The sequence below is a fragment of the Anabrus simplex genome, chromosome 9 (genome assembly GCF_040414725.1).
Source record: "Anabrus simplex isolate iqAnaSimp1 chromosome 9, ASM4041472v1, whole genome shotgun sequence".
Classification (NCBI taxonomy): domain Eukaryota; kingdom Metazoa; phylum Arthropoda; class Insecta; order Orthoptera; family Tettigoniidae; genus Anabrus; species Anabrus simplex.
In genome coordinates, this window is record NC_090273.1 from 46,500,482 (window position 1) to 46,522,013 (window position 21,532).

The 21,532-nt window shown below is 37.1% G+C and overlaps 1 protein-coding gene across 1 annotated transcript in view; it reads right to left on the minus strand.

Moving 5' to 3' along the window:
- The window catches only part of kl-2 (dynein heavy chain 2, axonemal kl-2), a 638,176-nt gene that overhangs the window by 586,870 nt on the left and 29,774 nt on the right, over positions 1–21,532 (minus strand). Inside the window, exon 6 of the mRNA XM_068229141.1 lies at positions 20,998–21,163. Coding sequence (XP_068085242.1) covers positions 20,998–21,163 — 166 coding nt within the window. The remainder of the gene's footprint in view (positions 1–20,997; positions 21,164–21,532) is intronic.

Sequence of the window (21,532 nt, forward strand, 5' to 3'; positions counted from 1 at the left end):
AAGGCTATTTTTATATTTCTAAGATTATTTTAAAAGTGGAATTATCACATTTTGAAAAATCAAAATTGGGCCCTTTTTCTATAACCCAACTATTCCAACCCTTATTAAAAATATATTCAGAATATATGCTTTGAATGAAAATTGAATTCTAATGTAGTAAATTGATACTTCTGGAATATCATGTTAAGAAAACTGGAATACAGAAAACAAATTGTGGTTTTAATTTAATAATATAAACATTGAATCTTATTTCCTGCAATCATCATCATCATCATAGGTTGTTCTGCCACCCGGCAGGTCCAGTCATAGCTGTGACCTCCATATCTCCTGCATTTATACAGAGGTCCATTGCCATGAACTTCTTGGGACGATTTCAGTGGTGGTTTCCCGTTGCCTTCCACTGACCTCCAAAACATGTCTGCTCACCGACTCAGTTTCCCGCTGGGGTTGATTACCCAACCTTCCACTGATTTGCTCGGCTTAACAGGGGCACCACGTGTAGGTAGGAAGTTGGAGAATTGAAGTGACAGAGGCTAAGAGAACTCTCTTGCTGAGTTCTTATAATTACATATCACCCCCATTTTTTTGCCAGAGGCTCAAGGTGTTTGCAGAGACTCCCCCAGGTCATCTCTTGCAACAATTATCAAAATAATCTTTTAAGTTCTATAATCTTCAGTAACATTACTTTTTTAAACTTCATCATCATCATCATCATCACTGTAGACCACCTCCAGTTGCCCAGGTGTGGTGTACGAGCACCCTCCATCTTTGTCTGTCCATGAGCCACATATTGAACATACTGTATTTGTTTCTTCTATATTGGAATGCCATACTATTGCAGATCTTCCTTTTCATTATTGTCACTGCACACCATTACTTTCACAAGATGTCAGTTTCTGGTAGAAGTTCAAAGCCTGCTTATTTGTGACATATTTTGAGAGCTTCATGACATCCCTTAACTTGCTGAATTTATAGGTAGTCTTTGTATACAGAGGCTCAGAAGGTTGAGGGACATGATTTACCTCAGATTTCAAACTGAAATGATCTTAAATCATTCATAGAAATACTAGTCTCAAGTGTCTGCTGGAACTAATTGTTGAAAACAAAAATTGTACTTTGTGATCATAAACTTGATACCTTTAGCATCTGTGCTACAATACTATCCCTGAAGAAGGGTTCCAAATGCTTTAAATAATCCATGATCATGAATCCTTTCACTGCCATTGTTGTAAATTTTGTCAGGTTTTTCAACATGTTCAAGTTTCCTCTGCATATGCTCTATGACAGCAAAGTGGTGGTCACACGGTAAAGAACTGCGCCTACGTACTGAAAAGAAGTGTCCGATTTCTTCAAATCTGCCACTGATGACCAGACTGTTTCAAAATTGTATCAGTGCACAGCAACCATCTGTGAATACCAGAACCATTTATATGATTGCTCAAAATGCCTGAAAATTAGTGATCTGGTACTGAAAGAACTTCATTAGCCCCTTTCTTTGCCTCTGACTCTGGCCAGTATTACATTACACTCTTTTTGGGTTTTCCAGAATACACAGATATTACATGAAGCCATAACGAGTGACTGTAGAACACATCACTTGTCACTAGGTGTGGACATGGGATATTTTGTTTAAAATCAAAACAAAAGCACTTGAACTGCCACATCCGCCTCAGCAATGGCTTCTGCTTCTTTCAGTTGAACAAAAGATGCATAAGCATTTCATTTGTGGCTCTTAAGAAGCTCTTCAAGTAATGTCTTAACTATCACATTAACTTCTAGCTGGATTTTTGCTTTCAGTTATTAGCATTTTGAGCAGACATTATTTCTAGGGTCGCTGAATGGGTAGTTGTAGTTGTCCCTATAATATTTTAAGAAAGCTGAACAAGGTATTTTGCATGATGCAGTTCTGGGATTTTGCTTCTTTGCCCAAAGTTTACTGTAGACTTCTGATAAATGTTCTTCCAGGAATATGTCATATAGTTTTACTGTATCTAGAACAGGTGAAAAATATCTAGCTTTTCTGCCATATTTTCTACAATGTCATTCTTTATATGGAACGCTTTCAATGTGATCCCTGGTTTTCTGCAGTATGTCTATGGTTTTCCTTTTTGGCCTCGTGGTGTGTTTCCCTCACAAGTCTTTTGGAACATTTTCTGCACACTTGAGATCAGATAGTCTCCTGACCCGCTTTACGCCAATACCCTGGAGACTAGCAAGCCCTCCCTGCAGACTTTCCTCACAACTTCACCAATATGCATCTGAAAAGAATAATGCTTTTGTTACAAACAAAACATGATAGCTCATAAATATTTCGCAAAATGAGAGAAGTAAAACAATGTTCAAATCTCACTATTTAAGAAATTTGAATATCGGTACCTCATATGTGTTGCAAATATTTCAGCTTTTTCACTCTGCGACCTTTATTAAGTTCTGTAAGAAAGCATCTTAATCATTCTGATCTCCCAACTGTTGAAGTTGTTGAATATTCTGCATTTTATGTCATCAGTGGAACTTATTAGGCAAAGTTGCATGCACCTAAGGAAACATCCATAGTCCCAATAATACATTGCAAAGCAAAAATATACAAGGATACAATAATTTGCTACATAAATTTTACAGAGCAGTCAGCGTTGATATGCATCATTGTGATCTTTAAAACCATTTAACCTTTAACACATGGATGACGGGCCCCAAGAAATCTTGTAGTATGCTCGCCAGCGGTAGGTGATGGGCCCCGAGAAATCTCAGTTTTATTCACGACATTGTTTTCAGTCTTCCTGTGACATCTCTTGACCATATATTGAACTATTTCAGACTTGCACATTGAGTAGAATAAATTGTAGATGTATATCTGCCACTTTTCTTTTATTCACGGCCTATTTATTCTTTGATTTAGTTTTGAAACGTCGACCTTCTTTCTGCCGGTTCAGTCAATGACAAGATGGAGCGCCCGCGGAATACGGTATTAGCTGACGATGATATTTTAGAAGAATTATATGCCGATGATCATTCAAATAGATATAGTGATAATGAATTAGTGGAAACTGAATGTGAGAGTGATATTCAAGCCTCTACACGCCATAATTTACCTAGTGTGCTTATTTATTCAAGTGACTCTGACGACGACGATGTAAACATTAATGATGTGTTAGGAATTGACGCTGAAGATGGTTTTGTAAAGGCAGATCCACCAACTTCAAAGATAAAATCTTGACTAGTTTAATATTTATGTACATTTTTATAATCAAGTAGAAATAATTAGTAGAAAAATGTCCGGTCCACAGAGTATGTGACAAACTCAAGCATTCGGTCAGCAATGAGTTAAAGTATATCTAAATATCTGCAGAATATAATCTATACTGTATATATAAAATCAGAGTTTTGTCTGTACATTGCGCATAATTTAAAAATATTGGTATTTCTGTATCGGTCGTGTCCACAGTAACAAGGAAATGCACTTTTTCATTTTCTGTAATTTCTGTCTGTCTGTCTACCTGTCTATATGTATGTGTGTACAAGCATCACTAGAAAACAGCTGAAGAGAATTTAATGAAAATCGGTATGCAAAATTGGGGATAAGTCGCTACAATATAGGCTATAAATAATTTTATTCATGATGAGTGAAATGGTAGTTTAGTGGAAAGCCTAAAATTTAATTATTAAATATTTATCTTATTAGTGGCCCTATCAATAAATACTACATAACTAAAGTTATATAGTGTTTAATTTCCAATCATTTATGTCTTATACATTTTTACCGTACTGGTTATGATAGCAGAGATATTCATGAATTTGAATTTTTGTTGCTTAAGTTGCTGCATCACGAGAAAATGGGTGAACAGAATTGAGTGAAAATCGGTATGTAAAGTCAGAAGGAACTACACTCTATGCTGTAAATAATTTTATAAGATGCCCTAATATCACAGATTTGAAAGAAAACTAAATGTGAAGGCCTACAAAATAGAAAGCTCATAAAATTGATCAACAATAACATTACATTGACCATTGTTTGTTGTGATGTGCTTTGTGCCTTCTGTTGCCACTCATCTCCAAACCAAGTTTTTAAAAATTTGTTTTACGTCGCTCCGACACAGATAGGTCTTATGACAACGACGGTATAGGAAAGGGCTAGGAGTGGGAAGGAAGTGGTTGTGGCCTTAATTAACGCTTAATTTGCCTGGTGTGAAAATGGGAAACCACGGAAAACCATCTTCAGGGCTGCCGACAGTGGGGTTTGAACCCACTATCTCCTGGATCAAGCTCACAGCTGCACGTCCCTAACTGCACGGCGAACTCATCCGGTCGTACCAAGTAGAACGGCCTGTCTGAATATTGGCAAGAAGTACCTGAGGAGTTAAATAACTTTCTTCTTTAGCATGCTATTCTTCTGGTTCATAAATTTTCTGATACTACTGGTATGTAACACACTGGTTCATCATAGCATTCGAGCTATTCAATCCCTACTCTGAAACACTGATTAGAATGAGTAGTGTGAATATTTAATGGAATAATGGCAGAGGAGTGTTCACGACTGCCTGCACCCTGGTCTTTCCAGCACTGGAATTTTGGACTGTTAGATCGGCACCATAGTACTGTTCATTAAAAGTGAGAAAATGTACGGTTTTTCATTTGATTGAATATTTTATACCATAACATTGCTTTTAATTGCTACATTCTTATTAATGTTTTTGTAATGAGCTATGTTGACTTCATATAGGTAAACCACAAAGACAGTCTTTCTGAGAATCCCATAGCGAAGCAGGGTATGTCAGTTAGTATTATTATAAGAATGAAATAATGTTTACCTGTATTTGGTTCCTGTGCAACTGGCAGGAATTGTTACTTTCTTTGTGTTTACATATTCCTTTCCTTCTGCTCTCAGTTTCTTTCTTTCTTTTTTTTTTCTTTCTTTTTTTTTTTCTTTTTTTTTGTTATCACTCCATTTAGATGGATCACTATGCCTCTTAGGTCTTGATTCAGTATCATAATCAGACATTATTAAGTCAATAACAGCAGCATGACAAACCAACAACACACATTCACAGAAAGAGGTTGTATAAGATTACAAGTGAAACATTTCCCGTCTTCTCACTCCTGGCATGGGCTACCAACTCCCTAACCCAGGGGTGCTCAGCTGGGCGTCCGTTGAGGCTAGCCCAATGCGGCCGGGCCGGCATGATGTAAATGCTGGCAGGTTACGTAGTAAGCATACGTCATAGTGAAATGAGAGAGCGAACGCACTTTGCAAGATGTTCTATTGTCATTGTGAAATTCTCCTCCACTACTTAGCAAAATGCTGAATGGGGTACAGTATTTAAGAAAAAAAAACCCACTATAATTGCAAGAAAACTGACCTTTTCAAGATCCTGTTTGATTTATTTATACTGCGCTCGATGTAAACAGTCAGTTTTATTTTCTTATATTTATACATTCAAAGAAAACTAACACGTTATAATTTTTGTTTTATAATTTACAAAGGTACATGGTTTAAGCGTACAAGATACGATTTGCAATTCCTTGGATGGGAATGACAGTATTCCAATTTCTTAAAAAGTAAAACTTCCTGTTGTTCATTCAGCAAATAATAATACATTTACATAATTCAACAAGTTTACTGCTTGATTTTGGACAGTGTTGTAGTGTTATTTGAATTTCCCTGTTCACAGAAATTGAAAATAGTATTTAAAACTTATCAGGTGTCCGATAATAATAGCTAGGCTCAAGGGAGTTTCATATCAAGTGGGGTAATAGATATTTACTATCCAAGATTAAAGTACAAGAACAATGTAAATGTATCTACCAAATAGATGTACAGTATGCCTTCAAATAAATTACCTATCTGATGTTATTCCACAGACACAAGTTGATTTATGGAATGAGGAGATAAGATATTTTGGAATGAAGATTAATACTGCAAAAGGTAAGACTTTGCTAGTTGCTTTACATCGCACCGACACAGATAGGTCTTATGGCGATGATGGGACAGGAAAGGCCTAGGAATGGGAAGGAAGCGGCCGTAGTCTTAATTAAGGTACAACCCCAGCATTTGCCTGGTGTGAAAATGGGAAACCAAGGAAAACCATCTTCAGGGCTGCTGACAGTGGGGTTCGAACCCACTATCTCCCGAATACTGGATACTGGCCGCACTTAAGGGACTGCAGCTATCAAGCTCGGTAGTAAGACTTTGATCATGACAAGAGGTAACAGAAAATCTAGGGGAGTGATAAAAATAGGAAATGAACTTCTTGAGGTAGTGAAAATTTTTTAATACAGTATTTGGGCACCGTGATATCACAAGGTGGAAATTTGGATGGAGAAATTGATTTAAGAATACAGCAGTCTGCAAGTTTCTACCAGTGAGTGGGAGACATTGTATGGAAACAAAGATGTGCCAATGGAGTGCAGGAAGGTTTTATACACACCCTATTATAAACCTATACTGACTGACCTATGCTTCAGCAGCCTGGACACTAACTAAGCGGAACCAAAGTAAGATACAAGCAGCTGAAATGAGGTTCTTGAAGAGCATACAGGGAGACAAGATGAGATAGAACACGAAATGAGGAAATAAGGAGAAGCGTGGGAGTGTGTAAACTTCAAGAAGAGATTGATATAGCAAAGCTAAAATGGTTTGGACACATGATGAATGCCAGTTGAGAGAATACCAAAGAGAACATTCATGGATACAGTGACTGGAAAGAGACCTAGGAGATGGCGTAGAATGAGATGGAGGAGCTCTATTGTGGACTGTATTGCAAATCGTGGAGTCGATAGCAATAAAGTACTAGAAGAGGAATGGTGGAAAGATCTGGAAAAGAGAATGGATGAAGAAGAAGATGTTATTCCTGGTAAGCATGATTGGATTGTTGGCGAGTTTATCAGATCATTTAAACCCAAGCAACCACAAGCCACAGCTTATCCACCTTAACTCTGCATTATAATAGAAATGCTTCTAAAGCACCTCTTAAAATTCATTCATATCCTAAAGACAAGGCCTTATCACTGCAACCGCATTTGCCTCTCCTCTGCTGAGCATTTCAGGTCAACATATTTTTTCAAATTCAGCCTGTGCATCACGGAATCCAGATCCTTCTTCCTTGGCCTCCTCTTCCCTTCTTACCCAGAACTTTTCCTTCCAGCATAGTCGTGAGGAATGTGTTATGTTGAAATGTTTGGCCAAGGAATTTGGTTTTCCTCTTTTCTACAGTGAAATTTAGTCGTGAAAATTGTAATTCATTACGTACATTAAAATTTTTTTTGAGGTTGTAGGCCTCTTTATTGTATCCGGTTAAAATACAGAAATTGTAATGAACATAAATAACTTGTTTCTTACAATGTAAATTGAAAATGACGTGAATTTTTGCCTTCTTTCTTTCATTCATTATTTTCTACCTCCATTTCAAACTCACGTATCGCTGCAGTGATTGAGAGTGACTGGGAGAACTTCGCCCAACCTTATGGCCTGTGACATAGCTATAATGTCACTGTGGTTGAATAGCATATCTAATCGCCTGCCTGCCTGGCAGTGCTGGGTGTTGTATGTCCGTCGCGCCCTTCTCGATCCGCCAGCCAGCTACACGCGTGCCAGTGTGTTATTCTTCGAGCCTCGACGCGCAGCCCTCAGTGCGCGTGCCTGGAACGTTGTGTGTGCTATAAAAAGGAGCTCCTAGCCTGTCCAGGCCCACTGATCCCGGTGTCCAGCTCCAGAATACACCCTACGTCGAGCACGGAGGCTACTCCTCTTGAAAATGTGCTTCGGCCAGGTGGACTGAATTTCTGGCAGTAAGAGGTCTCACCTCGGGTCACCGCTCCTCTTGCTTGTTCCACTGTCCATGTCCAGTCTTACCATTATATGCCACTATCATTCCCTAGCTAATGCAAGCTCCCATTATCAACTTAGTTTCGCTAAGTAGGAACTCTTCAGTCATTGAACTTACGTTAATGAACTCAGACACTTCAACAAGGAAGGATTCTCTGAGATATTTACGTCAGTACTTCTGATAGTTTTCGACTATCAACAACTTTTCATGTCACAAGGACTATCTTTCCGAGATAGTAGTGAATGTGAATACTCCAACGTGTATATAGTGTACAAAAGACAGACTCTTCTCCAAATTCATAGTTCATTTTGCTTCGAGATAACTTTCAGTTTTGTTAGTGTAAATATTGTAATTTTACATGTGAAGAAGTTGTGTTTTTGTAAACCCAACCTTGTTTACAACACTGGGCACCCATGGGACGAAATACCCAGTGTGAGCACGTCTGGAAAGTGGAAGAAATGAGCCATTCTTCTACCAACCATGTACTTTAACATGTGATTTCTCCAGCAAGGAGAAGCATGGCTGGGTCCTTGTTCTACTCACCAGTTGCGCCTCCTGCTAGAAGTGTAAGAAATAGAAAAAAATATGAATTTTGAAAATATTGTGACTTGGGCCCTTCTTCAAATAACCTCTTAAATTTATTTTCCATTATATAAGTTTTACGCTGTGCTCTGATGTGCATAACTAAGGGAAAGTATAATAGCTCTCTTTTATATCAAAATAAATTATACTTTTCTTAATGACTGAAAAAGATGAGATTACCAGCCCCTTGCAACACTTAAGGCGACACTCCGGAGATGAAAATCGATATTTTGATCAGTTTGGTGAAATTAATTTTATGACTGAAATGAAAAGGACTGAGTTTCTTTTTTCTTGTGTAACAAAATTATTCTGCTGAATTCAAACAATATTTATTACTGTAATAATGCTCTGTTTGCCAATTTGTAATTTTACATTAAAATCCTATCTTTCTCCCATAATATTCTGCCAAATGTAACGAAATTTGTATGGTATATGTATCAGAGCTATATTAAGAAACCTGCAGATGGAATTTTTGATTGCAGAATTTTTTCAAGTAGTAGGGATTTTTTTAAGTCCAAAATTTTAGAACGTATAAATTACACAAACTTTAATGCGATATATCTCCTTTTATAAATTATGTACAGAAAAATTGATATGTAGTGCTTTTAAAGGAAGTATTATCTACCTAATTACAAATTTACATTAACATGTTAATTAAATTTCATTTTAAAAAATTGAATTAAAAATTTCAAAAACAAAAATTTATTTTGGAAAAACTATTACTTGTATATGAAAGAAATGCTCATGATACCTCTACTTTTATGTAGGTGACATTCACACAAAGTTTCTTGAAAACCCACGCATTAGGTAAAAATACTGTATCTTTTTATCTCTGGAGTGCTGCCTTAAGGTAGAAGTTAATGGCTCATTTCAGGTAAATCATCAGAGGAAGGAAGTTATGCCATGAAGGATTATATGAAGACACAAAAGGGTAAACACAATAACTGACACAACAGAGACACACGACCAAATATGAAAACAAACAGACAAGGATAAATTCCACGCGTTTACACCCTGCTAACGTCATGGATAAGCTGTTCCCTCATCGATCTCAGTTCTTCTATATATATATATATAAAATAACTTGTCCTGACTGACTGACTGACTGACTGATTCATCATCGCCGAGCCAAAACTACTGGACATAAAGAAATGAAATTTTGGGGATACATTCATGTTAACATGTAGGTGCTCGCTAAGAGAGGATTTTTGGATATTCCGGCGCTAAGGGGGTGAAAAGGGGGGTGAAATTTTAAAATGAGTGCATCTATATCTCAAAACTTTAAAAGTTTACAGATGTAAAAATTGGTATTTAGAATCTTCTTCTTCTTCTTCTTCTTCTTCTTCTTCTTCTTCTTCTTCTTCTTCTTCTTCTTCTTCTTCTTCTTTTATGACCACATAGGATCACTTTAGTCAGTCCGTCGTTCAGGTCTCTTTGAAGGGATTGTTCGGGCTTTGCGGTCCTCCCAGTACTTCTTCAGACGCTCCGATCTTCGTGCCCTTTCCTCAGTTGAAAATGTGCGTGTTGTTGGTTTGTTTTGTGTAAGGGTAAAGCGGAGGTTTGTATTCTTGAGTTTTGTATTCAATTTTATCTTATTTTTGGTGTCTTCTGTTGTAAGGCCTATTTCCTTCAGATCCTCTCTTACTTCTCTGATCCATTTACATCCTGTTGTGGTATTTTTTGAGACGAGATTGTGTTGTACTAGTTGTTTCAGAAGTCTTGAGTCCTGCATCCTCATGATATGTCCAAAGAATCCCAGTCTCCTCTTACGCATAGTATCTGTAATGGGTTCTAGCTCTTTGTACACGACTTTGTTAGGTATTAACCGCCACTGTCCATCTTTCTGATATTTTTTGTTGATACAGGTTCTTCCAATACTCCTTTCAATTTTCTGAAGTCTGTCAGTCTTTGATTGTTTATTCAGGTAAAAGAGTGTTTCTGCTGCATATGTAGCTTCCGGTTTTATAACTGTGTTGTAGTGTTTTATTTTTGTATTTATTGATAGACATTTCTTTTTGTAGATATCCCATGTTAATTTTTGTGCTTTAGCTAATCTATTTGTTCTTACTTGGATTGAGATTTTTTCATTTAAGTTATGTGTTATTACTTCTCCAAGATATTTAAACTGAGTTACTATTTTGATTTTATTACCATTTATGGTGACTTCTTTTAGCTGTGTTGGTTTTTGGGGCATAATTTCTGTTTTTTCAAATGATATTTTGAGGCCAATTTTATTTGCAATGTTTTGAAGTTCTGATATCTGGGTTTTTGCTTCTTTTATGTCCACTGCTAGTAATGCTAAATCGTCAGCAAAACCCAGGCAATTTGTTTTGATTTTTCGGCCAATCTTTATTTTGGGGGGACATTTTCTAAACCATTCCCTCATTACCATTTCTAGAGCACAGTTAAATAATAGTGGTGAGAGCCCATCTCCCTGCCGTAGTCCAGTTTTAATTTCAAATGTCTCTGATGTTTCACCCCTAAACTTCACTTTTGACTTGGTATTGGTGAGAGTCAATTTTATCATGTTTATTAATTTGGGGTGTAGTCCAAGGTGTCTTAAAATTTTAAACAGAGATTCTCTATGGATGCAATCATAAGCTTTCTTGAAATCTACAAATGTTATCACCATATCTCTGTTTCTTTTCCTGTTATAGTCCATTATCAACTTAAGACTCATGATCTGATCAGGACAGCTCCTCCAGGGTCTGAAACCTCCTTGATATTCTCCTAGTTCTTTCTCAAGTTGTAAACTTATCCTATTAAGGATGATTATTGAAAATATTTTGTATGTTATGTCTAGGAGAGAGATTCCCCTGTAGTTATTAGGGTAGGTTTTGTCCCCTTTTTTGTGCAGAGGATGAATGAGGGCTGTTGTCCAGTGTTCTGGTAGTTCTTCTTTAATCCAGATAGAGACAGTTGTTGATGGAGGGCAACTTTTGCTGAGATTCCTGCATATTTCCAGATTTCCGCAAAGGTCTGATCTTCTCCTGGCGCTTTGTAGTTTTTTAATTTATTCAGAGCTTGGTAGACTTCCTTTATTGTGGGGGGATTGATGTTTTCTGGTGATGTTTTTATCGGGGTGTTGGTGTCCAAATGAAGGAGTTCTGTAGGTTCCTCACAATTTAAAAGCTTGTTGAAATGTTTAGCCAGAATTTCTGCATTAAAAATAAGGAAACACATATTTTTTTGTTTTCAGAAAATCGCCTTAGGAGGGGTGAAAAAGGGTGAAAATGGGGGAAAATGGGTAGAATGCCTTTTTCAGGATACCCGTACTTATATCTCAGAAACTGAAGATATTACAGACCTGAAAATTGGTACTTTTGATCTCTTTTAAAAATAAAGAAACATGTATTTTTTTGTTTTTGGAAAATCCAATTATGGAAGGGTGAAAAGGGGGTGAATTTTTTAAATGAGTGAATCTATATCTCCAAACTTTTAAAGTTTGCAGATGTGAAAATTGGTATTTAGAATCTTCATTAAAAATAAAGAAACACGTCTTTTTTTGTTTCCGGAAAATCGCAATAGGAGGAGTGAAAAGGGGTGAAAAAGGGGTTGAATGCCTTTAATGAGGCTACTTATATCTAAGAAACTGAAGATATTACAGACCTAAAAATTGGTGCTTGGGATCTCCTTTAAAAATAAAGAAACACGTGTTTTTTGTTTCTGGAAAATCCAATTAAGTGGGGGTGAAAAGGGGGTAATATTTTAAAATGAGTGTATCTATATCTCAAAACTTTTAAAGGTTATAGATGTGAAAATTGGTATTTAAAATCTCCTTTAAAAATAAAGAAACGCGTGTATTTTGTTTTCGGAAAATCCTAATAGGAAGGGTGGAAAAGGTTGAAAAAGAGGTCGAATGCCTTTCATGAGTCTACTTATATTTCAGAACCTGAAGATATTACAGACCTGAAAATTGGTGTTTGGGATCTCCTTTAAAAATAAAGAAACACGTATTTTTGGTTTTTGGAAAATCTAATTAATGGGGGTGAAAAGGGGGTGATTTTTTAACATGAGTGTATCTATATCTCAAAACTTTTAAAGTTTATAGATGTTAAAATTGGTATTTAGAATCTCCTTTAAAAGTAAAGAAACACGTATTCTTTTGTTTTCGGAAAATCCCAATAGGAAGGGTGTAAAAGGGTGAATAATGGGTTGAATGCCTTTAATGAGGCTACTTATATTTCAGAACCTGAAGATATTACAGACCTGAAAATTGGTATTTGGGATCTACTTTAAAAGTAAAGAAACATGTATTTTTTCGTTTTTGGATAATGCAAATATTGGGGGGTGAAAAGGAGGGGGGTGAATTTTTTTTAAAATGAGTGTGTCTACATCTTAAAACTTTAAAATTTACAGATGTAAAAATTGGTAGTTAGAATCTCCTCTAAAAATGAAGGAACAAGTATTTTTTTGTTTCCTCTAAATACCAATGGGTGGGGTGTAAAAGGGTGAAAAATTTGTTGAATGCCTTTAATGAGGATACATATATCTCAGAAACGAAAGATATTAGAGAACTGAAAATTTGTATATGGGATCTCCTTTAAAACTGAAGAAACACGTATTTTTCTCGTTTTTGGAAAATCCAATTAATGGCGGTTAAACAGGAATGAGAAATTGGGGTGAATTTTTTGAAAGACTATATCTACAGAATATCTTGGAAACGTAAAATGTTACAGACATGAAAAGTGGGTGTTTGGAATCTCCTGTAAATGTAAAGAAACATAGGTGATTTGTTTTTGGAAACTCCACTTAAGGGGAACTCAAAAGGGGTGAAATTTTAAAATGAGAATTTTTACAGTATATCTAAAAAACTTAACATGTTACAGAAGTGAAAAATGGTATCTTTATCTCTATTGAACATAAAGAAACGTGTATTTTTAGTGTTCGCAAATACCACTTTGGTGGTGGTGGTGCGGGAGGGGGGGGGGGGGGGTAAAAGTGACTGACACAGGTGTTGAATTCTTTTAATTAGGCTACTGATATCTCAAAAATGAAGATGTTACAGACGTGAAATTTGATATTTGCAATCTGCTTTAAAAGTAAAGAAACACGTATTCTCAGAAAATCCAATGAAGGTGGGCGGGGGGGAGGGGTGAAAGAATTGAAAAATTGACTTAATTGTATGAGAATACATACATCTAATAAAAACTAAAGTTGTTACAGACGTGAACATTCGTGTTTGGATCTCCTTTAAAAACAAAAAAACGCGTTTTGGGGGAACCTATCTTGGAGGGCGGGAGTGTAAAGGAGTTGTATTCCTTTCATGAGGACACATAAATCAAAAACTGAAGAAGTTATAGAGTCGTGATAATTGGTATTTAGAAGACCCTTTACTATTAAAGAAACAAGTATTTTTTGCGGGAAAATTCACTTAGAGGGGGGAGGGGGGAGGTAGTGTGAAATGAAGTGAAAAAAGTAAATTATTTTTATGGGGATACTTATATCTCAAAACTGAAGGCAATAGATGTGAACATTGGTGTTTGGAATCTCCCTTAAACATAAAGAAACAAGCCTTCTTTTAATATTTTTTTTGGGGGGAGGGTGGCGGTAAATAAACTTAACGGCGGTGGGGGGTAGAAGGAGGTGAGACCAACTGATTTTACTGTTCTTAATGGTTTTATAAGGATTCTCCGTTGCTCAGGCGGCAGCGCGCCGGCCTCTCACAGCTGGGTTCCGTGGTTCAAATCCCGGTCACTCCATGTGACATTCGTGCTGGACAAAACAGAGGCGGGACAGGTTTTTCTCCGGATACTCTGGTTTTCCCTGTCATCAGCCATTCCAGCAACACATAATAATAATAATAATAATAATAATAATAATAATAATAATAATAATAATAATAATAATAATGTTCCGGATCGTCGTCAAATGTGCGGACTGCGCTGGAAACGACTCCTGGATGGGTAATGACTAAGAATGCAGTCCGGCCGCGGGTTCAGTGCCGCCAAGGCACCCAATATGACACCACGCCGGATCTCCTGAAGGATTTTATCCATATTTAAAAAGTTATAGGAAAAGATGGCAAAGATTTACGGACCCAACTGACCGGGAGGAATACCTGAGCCTAGCCCGGGAAGTACGAAATTGATTGCTGGAAAGGAAGATTGAAAAATGGGAGGGAACGTGCCGTAATCTAATAGAAAACGAGTAATATCGGGAATTTTGGTGGATTCTCGCAGAAAGCGAGTCAGATCGCGAATTTCGGCGGATTATATATCTAAGACAATAAGCATTCAATTATAAATTTCAGTATAATACCGTTTAAAGATAAAAATTTCATTGTTCCGTATTGAAATTATTGATGTTAAAAATTAAATAACTGGAAAGGAGGTTCAACCTATTCAATACTCAAAAGAAAGAAACGTAGCAATCACATTTCTATTTAAATGGGACCGGTTTCGACCTTAGTCTAGGTCATCATCAGCCATAAAAAACATGTAAAATGTTTATGAATGTTGGAGGTCAGTTTCACACTGTGTTAGACACGACACCACATTCTGTCCTGCACAAAGTCACAACACTACCAATCAACATGCGAAGATTAAAAAGGCTTGAATTCGCAGACGAACAGATCTGTAGTAGAAAGCCACCAGCTCCCGGTGACCAGCGCGGCACACTCAAGGTCACGCGCTGCGGCCAAACACCAAAGTAGAGTGGAGAACGTTTCGAAGGTCCAGAACCTGTCACGGCTGCGGGAAGCCAAGTACGTATATAAAAATATACGACGCCAATTAGTACAACCGAATGAGCACCCGTACTCCAGTTAAGTTCTTGGTAAACAGTTGACTTGAAAAAACAATTGTAGAGAGAAGAAAAAAATGTAGTAAAAAGCGCAATATCGGAAAACAAATGAAAACTTATATGCACAGTGCGCTATTTTTTAAAAAGAAAAATTTTTAGGTTATGATTGAAGTAGTCGAAGTTGGCGCAAGACAAAAATTTTTGAAAGAGGAGAATAAATTAAACGAGGAAGAGTGATAGTGAAATAAGAGAAAGAATAAAAGAAATTGAAGTTAGATGGTAATGAGGAAAGATAAGATAGGGAAGTGAAGGAGGGGTAGTTTAAGGTGGGTTAGGAGGGTGGGTTATTGGAGGAAGAAAATGTGGGTGGGAACTATGTAAGACATGGAAAATAGAATTGGGGTTTTGGAATTTGGAATTTGGAATTTTTGAGAAGAAGAATTAGGAAGTCAAAAAGGATATTGGGTTTTTCAGAAATGTCGTTTAAATTGAAATTAGGGTTGAAGTACTGGTCAAGGTGGATAAAGCAATATTCAGTAATGTTTAAGAGGGGGCCTTTGTTAATGATTTTAAGTATGTTTATGTCATTGTCAATACTGGTGAAACTATGTTTGGAGTCTTGTATGTGCTGTCCTATGGCAGAGAATCAGTAGCGTAGCCAGGATCGCCCAATGGGGGGGGGTTACAGTTACAAAATTAAGATATAACATAATGAAACTGCTTGTGCGTGTCTGGTATGCGCATGTATGACTATCATAAGGATACGCCCCAAGGGCTCTGAACTTTGGAGCGTGGGTTGGCGACCACGGGGCCCTTAGCTGAGTCCTGGCATTGCTTCCACTTACTTGTGCCAGGCTTCTCACTTTCATCTATCCTATCCGACCTCTCTTGGTCAACTCTTGTTCTTTTCCGACCCCAACGCTATTGGGTTTGCGAGGGCTAGGGAGTCTTTCATTTTCACGCCCTTCGTGGCCCTTGTGTTCCTTTGGCCGATACCTTCATTACCTTTGGCGCTTTGCTATACGAGGAATGGTAATTTGTGTGTCCAATTGAGAAGCTTTCTTGCTTGCTTGCATAAATATGTTTATGAACTCCTCTTCTGCGTTTCCTCTGATCTTGATAATTCTGTCCTCCACAACATTAGCATATGAAAATGCTTTTGTAATGTCCAACTCTTCACTTTGAAAAAATCTGCTAAGAAGAGCACTTACATTAAATACTTGATTTAGTATATGTAGAGCATTAGTGCAGGCTTCTTTATTATTCCATTGTACTATATTTTCAAGAACTGCAACGACGGCATCAAACAGTTCTAGAAATACTGCAATTGAGTCATGGCGCTCCACCCATCTTGTTAGACACAATGCTTTAAGCCTCGTTTTGTCACTTTCAGGAACAGTGGCATCTATCGATTCTTTAAATGCATTTAACCTTTTAGGAAAACTAAGAAATGAACAAATATTCCCCACAGCACCCAAACAGTTTCTGATTCCTTGGATTGAGCATGCATGGGTTATAGCAAGATTGAGAACATGTGAACTGCAGTGCACGTACAAAGCCAACGGGTAGGTCTCCCTTATTATCGCTTGGACGCCATTAAACTGCCTACTCATAGCGTTAGTTCCATCATATCCTTGTCCTCTTAAATAATTTAAGTTGACTCCTATCTTCTTAAGCACATCAATTATTTTGGCAGCCAAACCTCTTCCAGGGGCGTCAGTGATCGGTACAATCTGGAGGAAGTCCTCCCTGAGTGTCTGAGAGTCAGGGTTGACATACCGAACACAACGTGACATTTGTTCCATTCCAGAAATGTCACTTGTCTCATCGGCCATTATAGTGAAACACTGTGATCTGTTCACTCTGCGCACGATGTTTTCAACAATAAAGTAATTGCATACGTGAGTGATCTCGTTTTGAGTTTGTGGGCTAATGTACATAGCATTGCGGCTGCTTGTAAGCAAATGAGTTTTTAAATCCTCATCCCCATTTCTTGCACGAAAATGAAGGAAAGTACTAAAATTTCCATCATTTTCAGTAGGCTCTTCATCATTCAATATAATGGGTCCATCGTCTCTATGTCCTCTAAGGGGTAAACCTTGGCGGCCACACAAAATGATAGTTTTGATAATAGGAATAATCTTCTTTCTGTTGTCTTCAATTTCCTTTTTCATGTTGTTCTTACAATTTACTTTTCGTCGCACCGACGTAGATAGGTAGATACGTAGATGGGACAGGGAAGCAACCATGGCCTTAATTAAGGTACAGCCTCAGTATTTGCCTGGTGTGAAAATGCAAAACCACGGAAAACCATTTTCAGAGCTGCCGACAGTGGGGTTCAAACCCACTATCTCCCGAATGCAAGATCACAGCTAACTGTACGGCCAACTCGCTTGGTTTTACGTACATGTAACCATGTAGTTACGAAAACATGGTAAGATAGTTAACAACTAAGTGAACTAATTTGAATGATTATAAAATGAGTAATTCATCTAAGAAGAATCGAATATCGGTATTATTTTTATTTTATTTTCAAAATCCACTTGGTGGCTGCGTAAAGACAAAGAATACACTATAACAACTTCGTTAAATATAAGGATCTTTTTTGTAAATGATAAATCCATGATCTTTGTCTGGCGAATATAAGTGGTGTCTGAATGAGTGTCAGAAGAGAATCCCTGAGCGCTTTGAGGTCCTTGGTACTGATGTTGAAACTCGTCTTCTTAGGGATTGTCCCTCTTGCACCGATCATGAGACCCCTCACTTCTACGTCGTCAAGCTCGTATTTATTGTTGTTATATGGCTCTGTAGGCAGGTAGATATACTTCTTTTCTCTGTCTACTTCATCTGGTTGGTCGTACAGTAACAGATTTGGCCTAATCCAGCTTTAAAATCTAGTTCAATTTGAAGTTTAAAAACATAATTTTCGAAACGTTTGCACTTGACAAATGGGAGCATAGTATGACCCTGCTTTGAGAACAATAATGTCCTTTTTCTATGTACAACAAATACCTTACAATGCGGAGTACATTGTTCTTTTAGTAACTTGACTTGCGGTGCGGAATATGAAGCGTCTATTAACGAGTGTCAGTTCAACTTCAGGACAATGTCAATCGGAGTGTTTCTATTGAGGCGAGAAGATAAACAAACCACCGTGACCGTTTCAAAAATCTTTTCTGTTTCAAAGCATCGATGTAGCTGACATGTACGGAAGGACTGAGCTTCTGTTCACGCAACACACGGTACATGAAACGATGTGGTGTCGAGGCATCGAGACAGCTGATTGAGCCGGCGGTGTTTCGAAACACACACACACTACGACCAAAGAGCTGGCGCGGCAGTCATGCAGACACCTCCATACTGACTTTGCATATTCCAACAGTTAATAGACATTATCTATTTTCTATTATCTATTATCTATTATCTATCTATTTTAAGCAATGTTTATTTAGTTTATTGTTAACTGTCAGTTTATATTTATTTTCTTTTTGTGAAAGTTCCATGGGGGGGGTTCTAACCCCCAGTAACCCCCCCCTGGCTACGCCCCTGCAGAGAATGTGTTGTATTTAATGGCGTTGACATGTTCAGAGTACCTGATATTGAAGTTGCGGCCAGTTTGTCCGACGTAGGAGGAACTGCAGTTGTTGCATTTAAATCTGTATACACCAGATTTAGAAAAAGCATTAGACTTATTTAGAGATTTAGAGTTGTGTAAAATATCAAGACTTCTATTGTTAGTTCTAAAAGAAATTTTCATATTATGTTTTTTAAAGATATTAGTAAAAGTGAAGGTGGAAAAAGCAGTTGGTTTTATTGTGTCTTTAGATAAAGTGGTTTTTGGACGGTGTTTTAATTTGTTGATGATGCAGTTAATGAAGGAGTTGTTAAAGCCATTAAATTTAGCAATGTTGCGGATGGTGTTTAATTCATTATTTAAATCTTTTTTGGACATAGGGGTGTTGAAGGCACGAAAAATTAAGCTGTTATAAGTAGCACATTTATGAGCTTGGGGGTGCGAAGAATCTTGTCTTATTGTAGTTGCTGTTTGGGTTGGTTTTCTGAAAATTTTGTAAGATAAAGAAGAAGGATGTCTAGTAATAGTTAGGTCTAGAAAATGAAGAGTTTGGTTGTGTTCTGATTCGAGGGTGAATTTAATGTTAGAGTCTAAGTTGTTGAGATGAAGAAGTGTAGAGGCTGCGTTGGTTGATTCCTCATTTAATATTACCAATGTGTCGTCGACATATCTCGCCCAAAAGTGGATGTTGGAGAAATTATTATTATTATTATTAATTCTTGTGTTTTCTAAGAAGTCGAGGTAAATTTCAGCAAGAATGCCAGAAGCAGGTGAGCCCATAGCCAAGCCATCTTGTTGATAAATGGTGTTGTCAAAGGTAAAATAATTATTGTTGAGAACTAATTTTAAAATAGACATGAAGTCTTGAATTTCAAGTTTACTTAGGTTACTGAATTTGTTTAGGTTGTTGTTTATAATGGGGAATAATTTTGGAATTGGAATACTAGGGTACATGTTGACAATGTCAAAAGAATGGAGAGAAAAATTTGGTTGGATTTCAAAATTTTTTAATTTGTTGATTAGATCAAAAGTGTTTTTGATAGATTTGTTGGATAAAAATCGATAATTTTTTAGTAAAAATGTTTGGATGAATTTAGAAGTGTTGTATAGGGGACTGGGTCTGTCCGTCCAATTATCAATTTCAATTTAAACGACATTTCTGAAAAACCCAATATCCTTTTTGACTTCCTAATTCTTCTTCTCAAAAATTCCAAATTCCAAAACCCCAATTCTATTTTCCATGTCTTACATAGTTCCCACCCACATTTTCTTCCTCCAATAACCCACCCTCCTAACCCACCTTAAACTACCCCTCCTTCACTTCCCTATCTTATCTTTCCTCATTACCATCTAACTTCAATTTCTTTTATTCTTTCTCTTATTTCACTATCACTCTTCCTCGTTTAATTTATTCTCCTCTTTCAAAAATTTTTGTCTTGCGCCAACTTCGACTACTTCAATCATAACCTAAAAATTTTTCTTTTTAAAAAATAGCGCACTGTGCATATAAGTTTTCATTTGTTTTCCGATATTGCGCTTTTTACTACATTTTTTTCTTCTCTCTACAACTGTTTTTTCAAGTCAACTGTTTACCAAGAACTTAACTGGAGTACGGGTGCTCATTCGGTTGTACTAATTGGCGTCGTATATTTTTATATACGTACTTGGCTTCCCGCAGCCGTGACAGGTTCTGGACCTTCGAAACGTTCTCCACTCTACTTTGGTGTTTGGCCGCAGCGCGTGACCTTGAGTGTGCCGCGCTGGTCACCAGGAGCTGGCGGCTTTCTACTACAGATCTGTTCGTCTGCGAATTCAAGCCTTTTTAATCTTCGCATGTTGATTGGTAGTGTTGTGACTTTGTGCAGGACAGAATGTGGTGTCGTGTCTAACAGAGTGTGAAACTGACCTCCAACATTCATAAACATTTTACATGTTTTTTATGGCTGATGATGACCTAGACTAAGGTCGAAACCGGTCCCATTTAAATAGAAATGTGATTGCTACGTTTCTTTCTTTTGAGTATTGAATAGGTTGAACCTCCTTTCCAGTTATTTAATTTTTAACAGTATAATACCGTAGCGAAGCACGGGTATCTTGCTAGTAAATAAATATATACATTAGAATATAAAATTCAGAGTTATTTCTTACAATTAGTACTGTGTACTGTGAGCATGTGACAGTGGATATTTTGCATTGGAATTACCAGTTCTGGTTATGTTTCAATTCAACAACCATAATATTTACCTATAGATAATAACATAACATTATGATACTCACATATTCAGTTTTGCGGACAAAACAAGGATATAGAGAGTCTCGTTTGGAGAAATGATAGAGACCTTGAAGAGTTTCTAGGGCTTCCTCGAGATTATTAACATGAAGAAAAGCAGTTTCAAACAACTGGTCTACCCTGGCCTCCAAATCTTTCAAGTTACTGCGAAACCTGTAAACAATGACCTTCCATCACAAAGATGACTATCACAGTTCAGTGGTGTAACTAATTATGACATTCCTTGTAGACTGGGACATAATGTATCTTGATATAGGTTACTCTTAACAGTCTGGTGACAATGATTTTGCAAATTTTTGAATTTGAATAAACAGTTTCAATTTCCTGAATACCAGTACATACTTTTGAACTAATGGCACACACTGATTCATATGAAATACACTGTAGACAATAATGGACCCTTTCATATTCTCCCATACAAAAATGAGAGACATGTTGACAGTGGTGCATTGGGCGGCAAGATTGAAACTACAAATGTTGCAGTTAAAATTGATAGAAATAATGAAACTAAATAATGATTTT